We start from the raw sequence: 8,262 nt of genomic DNA, 5'->3' as shown, positions 1-8,262 counted from the left end.
AGAGGTTACAAGTCTGTTAAAACTATTTGCTGAAGGGATTATTGCACTAACTCTTAGATGTGTAGATTTATGGATTTGATCAGTGGAAGTCCCCAAGTGCAAAGTCTGTAAGGTCTGTTGCAACATCAGAAAGGAAGAGCCTACTTGAAAGGAGCAAAATGACAAGGAAAGAAACTGTAAATTCCTGCTAAGTAACATTGAGGGTTTTGCTTGTTATCAAGCGTCCTAACATTAAAATCTAATTATAAGAAGCAAGACTCTGTTCCAAGCTGGTGAAAGGTCCTGCTTTTCCTTCGCATTTGCCTGTGGTGACTTTAGTAGCGGACTGTAGGAACTTTAGAGAAGCGCTAGCCCAGGCAGCAGTGCATTGGACTTTCAGAGCGGGCTTTGTCCTGCAGCACACCAGCCTTAGGAAGGCAGCGCTGGGCTGCCGCTCACGGCAGTGATTCAGCGCGGCGCGGCCCGGCGGACGGGCAGCCGCCGCCGAGCGAGGGCGCTGCCCGGCGCCGCGCCGCGCCACGGCGGGGCGGAAGTGAAGGAGCGCGGCTCGGGGAGCGCCGTGGCGCATGCGCGCCGCCCGGCGGCCGGGGCGGAGCCGGGCCGCGCCGGGTGCAAGATGTCGGCGCAGGGGGACTGTGAGTTCCTGGTGAAGCGGGCCCGGGAGCTGGTGCCGGGGGACCTGTGGGCGGCCAAGGCCTGGCTCATCACGGCGCGGAGCCTCTACCCCGCCGACTTCAACATACAAGTGAGCGCTGTCGCCGCTCGGTGCCGGGGCCCCTCGCCCCTCCCCCGCGCGATCTCGCTGCGGTCCCGTCTGATTGACAGGCAGCTCGGCCAATGGGAGCGGGGGGGGTCGGGGTCGCTGCGTGACGCGGTGACTTCGCGGTTAAAAACCAAAAGAAACCCCTTCGCTATTGCTACTGGTTAAATACCTCTCCTCGTTATGGCTTTTGTGGCAGCTTGGGGCTTTGCACTGCATTTGACTGGGTTCAAACCCTGCTCAAAGAGCTCTTTGAATTCCAGGTTTTCAGTTTGTGTAAAATTAAAGTAGCGTATTCACAGAGCCATGGAATGTTCGGGGTTGGTTTAAAGATCATCTAGTCCAGCCCCGCTTCCATGGGCACGGCCACCTCCCACTAGACTAGGTTGCTCCAAGCTCCATCCAACCTGGGCTTGAACACTTCCAGAGATGGGGCACACACGACTTCTCCGGGCCTGTTCCTGTGTCTCACCACTCTCACACTAGAGAATTTTTTCATGATATATTATCTAAAGTTCCTCTCTTTCAGTTTGTACCCATTACTACTTGTCCTAACGCTTCCTGATGAAGAGTCCTCTGACTTCTCTATTGGCCTTCTTTAGATACTAGAAGGTTGTTAGTGTTAATAATATAAAATTTATTGTCAAGCAGAATTTTATGCCTAAATTAATGTGTGATTAAATAGTCTAAATGCACCTTCTAATTCCTCCAGCAAATGTTGCAGTCCTTTAATTTTCTATTATGCAGACTGCTGTGGCAAATCGAGGACAGTTTTTTAGAGTGGAAGGACTAATGTGACTGATAAATGTGTTTGGGAAAGCTGATATTCTGTTTTGCATCCTGCAGTATGAGATGTACACTATTGAGAGGAATGCTGAAAGGACAGCGTCTGCAGGCAGGCTGCTCTACGACATGTGAGTAATTAGAGCTGGAACTCTACCTTTATCCCAGGTGCTTCATTCATGGAATCAATTTGGAAAAGACCTGTGAGATGATTGAGTCCAGGCTATGACTAAACACCACCTTGCCAACCAGATCATGGCAGCAGGTGCCACATCCAGTCTTTCCTGAAACACCTCGGGGAAGGTGACTCCACCACATCCCTGGGCAGCCCACTCCAATTCGAATCACCCTTTCTGTGAAGAAATTCCTCCTAATGTCCAACCTAAACCTTCCCTGGTGCATCTTAAGACTGTTCCTCTTGTCCTGTCACTGGTTGCCTTGGACAAGTGACTGACTCCCACTGGTCCTTTCAAGGACTTGTAGAGAGTGATAATGTAACTTTTGAGACTTCTTTTCTCCAGGTTAAACAACCACAGCTCCCTCAGCCACTCCTCACAGGACTTGTGCTCCAGACCCTTCACCAGCTGCACTGCCCTTCTGCGGACAGAAAAATGTCAGGATTTAAAAAAATATAAACTTAGAGTTTTTTTTAAATCTCTGTGGATAAATTAAGCACAAAAGGTCTAATTAATTAAAAATAAATTGTAAAAAGGAAGGTTTTGTTTTCTATTTTGCCCAAACACATACTTTTATGGGAAGGTTTTGTCTTTGAGACAGATTCTGAGATCACTGTACATTCCTTACCTTAAACCTTGTTACAGGTTTGTGAATTTTCCAGACCAACCTGCTGTATGGAGGGAGATCAGCGTTATTACATCGGCATTAAGGAATGACTCCCAGGACAAGCAGACACAGTTTTTAAGAGGTAAGGATTCTATCCGGAAGTAATCTAAAGATAAACCCTCTGATTATTTATCTAGTTTAGCAAGTAAATGTCAGTTTTTCTAACTTTGCCTGTGGACTGCAGGGCTTGTTTTTTTTTCCTCAATTCAGTTGTACAGATTTCATTTGGTGTGTTAGGCTTAGGAAAACAAAGGGACAAGCTGATTCCCATTGCTTTCTCCCTGATATGGGTAGGCTTACTCTGCCAGAACAAGAAGCACATAGAAGATCAATTGAATAGGAAATAAGTGGAATGGGATTTAAAAGTCATTGTCCCACAGATGGCAGAGAACAGTGTATGATTGTAAAAATGGGCTGAATTCTTGTTGATGTAGTGAGGGATATAAAAATGAATAGTGTCCAGAAGGGCTTGGCATTCATTGCTGGCAACCACAGGCAGTTTTGAAAGCAGAATTTACACCTGGCAAACTATAATCTGCTGTTTGAATACATGCTTCAGAAGCTCCAAGAATATTCCAGTTAAGAAAACATTTGATTTTTCATGGGGTGTATTTATTTTTTAGAGTCAATACATAAAACATACAGGGAGAATATGTGAGTGTCTTTTTAGTGTCTCACTGGATATTTAAATTGAAAAAAACCTATGTTTTAGTAATGAAATTATAAATTGTAGAAGTAGAATGTAAGTAAAAAAATTAATGAACAGTTTTGAGAAAGGATCTTGAAGTATTAGGATTTTGAGTATTCCACTTAACTAGCAGTCTTACTTGTCAATTTAAGTTCCTTGCACCCAAATGAACACTCTTACAGATAAATATTTATTTGGTCTTTTCTGAAAGAAACTGACTTTTTTTCAGGTATGTGTATTAAAAGCAGAAAAAGCATAAGGAAATCCCTTTTTGTTCAGCTTCGCAAGGGTGATGTTGATGGTCTTTTATGCTTTGTCAGTCATCTTTACAACTCAGATACAACAAGTTAAATGTTTTCTTTTTTTTTAAGGATTATTTGAGACCCTTCCTGGTCGGGTCCAGTGTGAAATGCTCCTGAAGGCAACAGAGCAGTGCTTTAACACATTAGAAAGGGCAGAAATGCTCCTTCTACTTCTGCGGCGTTTCCCAGAGACTGTGGTGCAACATGGGGTAAGAGAAGGGAAACTCACAGCAATTATTCAGGATACTGGCACTCAGTTTCTTGAGCTTCTGCTGAAATGTGTTTTCCTTTGCCTTAATGAGAGGGTGGGTCTTTTTATTCATATTTAGTTGCAGCTAATAGTTCAGACTGCTGAATCTTGAGCTTACCACCAGGAAGGGATTGGGCAGAATACAAATGGAAGCAAATAAAACAATAGTTTGTTTTGTAAATGAAGGAGTATCAATCATACATCGCTTTCACCTGTCTGTGCCTGTCTTTACTGAAACAGTTTCATGCACAGTGTTTCTCTTGGTCTTGTTTTGCTATCTTCTGACATTGCTTTTCACCTGCTATTAAGTGTGGATAGTTTAACTGTATATTTGAAGACTTGGCACATGCTGTTGCCATAGAATTGTTACTGAATTGCTGTTCAACCCCACTGAATTGCAGTTCAAAAAATTTCTGAAACCACTGGTCCAGTGTTTGATTGTCACCTCTGCTCACACAGGTAGGCCTTGGAGAAACATTATTAGATGCTGAAAGTATTGAAGACCAAGAATCTCCAGTGAATTGTTTTAGAAAATTATTTGGTAAGAAAATACTAATGTTCTTGTTATACATTGCAACCTTTTAGTGTGGCAATGTTCTGAGGTCAGTAAACTTCTTTCATGATACTGTGATTAGAAAACTGCTTTAGTCAGAAGAGGCTCAGGCCATGTTAATCCAGGCTGGCCTATGGTACAAATTGGTCCTAAGGCCATTCATGTGAGGTTCTTTCTGGTGTATGGTCAGCCAGAGATGAAGGCTCCCATTGCTGATTGAGAAACCTTACCTAGGAAAAATAGAATAAAAAAACCCACAAACCTAAAGAATTTTTCTGTTTGTTTTCTATTTTAGTTTGTGATGTTCTTCCTCTGATAATTAACAACCCTGATGTACGACTTCCTGCCAGCTTATTATATAAATATCTGAATAAAGCAGCAGAATTTTATATTAATTACGTAACTAGATCTACACAGACAGAAAGTCAATATCAAGGTAAGAATATTTTTACAAAATCAAGTTTTCTTAGAATGTCTCTTAGTATCACTGATGTCCATAAATAAAAAATGCATTATTTTTATGTAATGTATCCCACAGACAACAATTAATAGTAGTATTTACTGTTTCCTAGTTCTTTGATTCCAAAATACCAAAATGGTGCTTCAGCTACTTAGTCATGATGCTCATGATGCTTCAGCATGTGAGAGGTGGGACAAAATGTCCAAGATGTCCTTATCCAGCCTATCAGCTCTCTTGTACAAAGAGGCAGAAATGCCTGCTGCTCCCTGTTAGCCTTCTGTGTAAAGAACTGTTACCCTGAAAGCTCCAACATAATTTTTACATGTCTTCTTGAAAATGAAACTGTTTGATTTCTTTATGAAGAGAAAAATGTGCTGGTGGTTTTCCTAGGTTCACAAGATTCCTCTGATATTATGTCTCCAAGCAAGCGCAGCTCTCAGAAATATGTAATAGATGGTCTCACAGAGAAATCATCCCAGATTACAGATCCTTGGGAGAGGCTGTTTAAAATATTGTCTGTGGTGGGAATGAGGTGTGAGTGGCAAATGGATAAAGGAAGAAGGTAAGAAAGCTCTACTTTGCTGGGTATTTCCCCTCATGGAGAATTTGGCTTTTTGATTCTTAGTAAGAAAAATTCCCACTGAAGAACAATTTTAACGCAAGAACATTTTGTGTAAATTTGCAGCAGCTTTTCTTTCAATGTAAAATGTACAATGTAAAGCAAAAATGGTGCTCTAGAGATCACTTTCAAATTAGTCTCTAAAATCAACTTTTGATGATGAAAGTCATGCATAAGCACTATAGTGCTGTGGAGTAACCTTCCCTGTGTTCCTTTACTGTGCCACAGTAAAGAGAAACATGTTTTGTGAAATTTCACTAGCATGTATTCCCAGCCTCCACTGACTTGATGCTGGCAGATATCCTCAGCAGAAACATGGAGATTTTCATATTCACTTTACATTCTTTTCTTTAGTTGCAAAGTCTCTGTAACATCCTGAATTCTTGTTATCTCTTTTCCCTTCAGAAGTTACAGCGACATTCTGCATCGAATGAAAGATCTCTGCAGATACATCAGTAACTTTGATAGTGAAGCCCACATTAAATATAAGAATCAAGTAGTGTATTCCACGATGTTGGTCTTCTTTAAAAATGCTTTTCAATATGTCAGCAACATCCAGCCATCACTCTTTCAAGGTTAGTTTCCTATGTTTCAACTTCTGTAATGAGCCCTTATGATTTCATTGCTAATACTATATTTTCTCATTAGTCTTTTGAAAGTGTCATTGCACAAAGTGCCATTTACATATTGTTATAACTTGTTACAATTCTCCCAAGCCATTCATCTTACCAACAGTAGTTCATAACAAATGTGTATCGGATCAGACCAAAGATCAATCTAGCTTAGCATTGTGGTTTCAACCTTGGCCAGCAGCAGTTGATTGTCTTAGCAAGGAGAAAAGTAACAGACCAGATGTTATGGGCAACATCCTTTCTGTTAATTCCTACTCTTCCATGAGCATTATGTTTGTTTCATTTCTTCTCTGATTTTGTTTCCTTGAAGCTGACATTTTCCTGCTTTCCTTCAGTCAAAATAACTGAAGATAACTTTGCATTTGTAATTAAGCAAATAAAAGCTGGATAGGAAAAGATTTCCTGACATTCACAAGCTTCCAACTTGTCTTTATATAGCTTAAGCATAATCTTTGAAGTGTGTTTTGCACATTACTCCTAATTTGTAATTAATTGGTAAATTCAATGTTTAACATATGTGTGTTACCTGTGTGTTTTCCTACCCATTCACATCTGCATTTTGGACATACTAGATTGCTTGGAGCACCTTGGATTGTTTTTTTTTTGCGATTGATTGGACTTTTCAGGGGTGGCCCAGAAGCTGAGGAAAGTTTTTTTAAGCTCCATTTTGTTTTAGAACTTACTGAAGTAAACAGCATCACAAAGAGGAAATTTCAGCTCTTAATAATGTGATAGGAAATTCCTTGCAACAATAACAATTGTCAGCATAGGTAATTAGTACTTATTATTACTACAATTATTGATTCATGTTAAAATTACAGCTTTAATTCTGTGTGTTGTGATCATAAGTTTCATCACTTTTTTTTGTATGGAGCAAATGATCATTTGAGTAAGGAAGTAGCCAATACAAATGATGGGTTTGGTTGATGCCTACAGTGTGTTGGGTGATCAGTTGATCAATGTCAGTAGATAGCTAAGCTCAGAGGACAAATGACATGGCCACTGGTATGCAAAGAACATAGAGTCACTTTAACAAGGACAGGAACTAATTAACTAATGGATTGAGTTTTTTGTTCTGTCCAGAGGAAAGAAGGTTATGCTGGGCAGGAGGATACTTCAGGTGTGCATGTAGTTTTAGCTGCTTGATTCCAAGTTAAAGAAGAAAGGAAGTAAAGAACTGGTAAAAACGTTTCTTTCTAAGCTGTACAATTGAGTATTTCAAAGCTCATGTTTTCTGACTGAACCACCAGAAAAAGAATGTAGACTGAGGTCACAGAGTGCAGTTCGTTTGGTGCAACTTTCTGGTACCCTCTGTCATTTTCTGATATCAGGAGCTTATTTCCAAGACATCTTTTACTCATTTCTGCTTTAGCATTGAAGTCCAGTGGTATTCAGTGCCTTTCATATCTTTTCTGTCATTACAATTTTTCCTCCTTCTCTCTGGAGGGCTTACTGTAGAAATGTAGAATCCTGCATATTTTGGAACCACGGTCGTAGAGACAAACGCTGTCTCCTCATCTGTGAGGATTAGATCTGTGACTCTTCTCATGTGCATGGATTTGCAAGAGGCCTATCCAGGGAAAACTTTTCAGAGCATTTCTCTTATATAATTTGTATCTGCTTTGCTGGAGACTTGAGAAACTAATGAGGCAATTCACACCTCTCATAACTTTGGGGCTGCCTCCAGGCTTGGCAGGAGTTGCTATTTCGGCTGTTGCTTTTGGGGGTTTATTTATAACACTCTCTGCTAGAAAACAATTAAAAACTCTGTAAGCTTTGATACTAGAGCTCAAACAGAAGAACACAACGCTGCTCTTTGTATGCTTGTGTAACTTTCAGTATGGTAAGAGAAGGTCTGAGCCCCAGTCAAGTGTGACAGTGGATTTGGATTTTTTTTTTGTTTTACGACTGGAGGTTTTGGAATAAAGACTGCAGTGCACTTCTGGTGCTGGGAGGAGAACACTTGTTTGGAAAGCAAAGCACTTAGCTGGCATTAATTTAAGTCAGTATGAGTAAAAGAAAAACCCAATTTTTTTCTTCTTGGATATTAGAACTAGGTAGCTTTTGAGGTTCTAGTGGTGAAACTCTTCCGGCATCCCAGTTGTGGAACTTTGCATCCATGAGAAACAGATACGACTCTTCTGCGTTATGTCTTGGCTCTATTTTCAGTTTCCATATATGAGATTCTGACATAGTGGAATACATGATGGTACAGGAGAGGTGATTGCAATGTGCTGTAGGTGCAATTTCAGTGGTGGTATTTATCAACCTGATTATTGTGGTTGTATTTATTGTATTTGTTATTTATTGTATTTGTTATTTACTGTATTTGTTAGGTAGAGCAAATTGCTTGTTTCTTCTGACAGGAGCTT

At 40.5% G+C, this 8,262-nt stretch overlaps 1 protein-coding gene across 8 annotated transcripts in view; it reads left to right on the top strand.

Annotated features, from left to right (window-relative positions):
- The first annotated feature begins 569 nt into the window (after positions 1-569).
- Positions 570-8,262, top strand: part of INTS10 (integrator complex subunit 10) — a 23,538-nt gene continuing 15,845 nt past the window's right edge. For 5 of the 8 annotated variants that reach the window (XR_008436755.1, XR_008436754.1, XR_008436753.1 and 2 more), the window contains exons 1-8: positions 570-745; positions 1,607-1,674; positions 2,365-2,468; positions 3,446-3,585; positions 4,086-4,167; positions 4,475-4,615; positions 5,030-5,201; positions 5,664-5,833. Coding sequence is in view for 5 of the 8 variants with exons in the window: in XM_053975697.1 (XP_053831672.1) it covers positions 617-745; positions 1,607-1,674; positions 2,365-2,468; positions 3,446-3,585; positions 4,086-4,167; positions 4,475-4,615; positions 5,030-5,201; positions 5,664-5,833 (1,006 nt within the window). In the remaining 3 variants the exon portion in view is untranslated. Of the gene's footprint in view, positions 746-904; positions 924-1,606; positions 1,675-2,364; positions 2,469-3,445; positions 3,586-4,085; positions 4,168-4,474; positions 4,616-5,029; positions 5,202-5,663; positions 5,834-8,262 lie in introns of those variants that run through there. The other 3 variants (XM_053975698.1, XM_053975699.1, XM_053975700.1) reach the window with 3 other exon arrangements.

Source organism: Vidua macroura, chromosome 4 (genome assembly GCF_024509145.1).
Source record: "Vidua macroura isolate BioBank_ID:100142 chromosome 4, ASM2450914v1, whole genome shotgun sequence".
Lineage (NCBI taxonomy): Eukaryota > Metazoa > Chordata > Aves > Passeriformes > Viduidae > Vidua > Vidua macroura.
The sequence above is the reverse complement of the archived record's forward strand: the minus strand, read 5'-3'. Positions and strand labels throughout refer to the sequence as shown.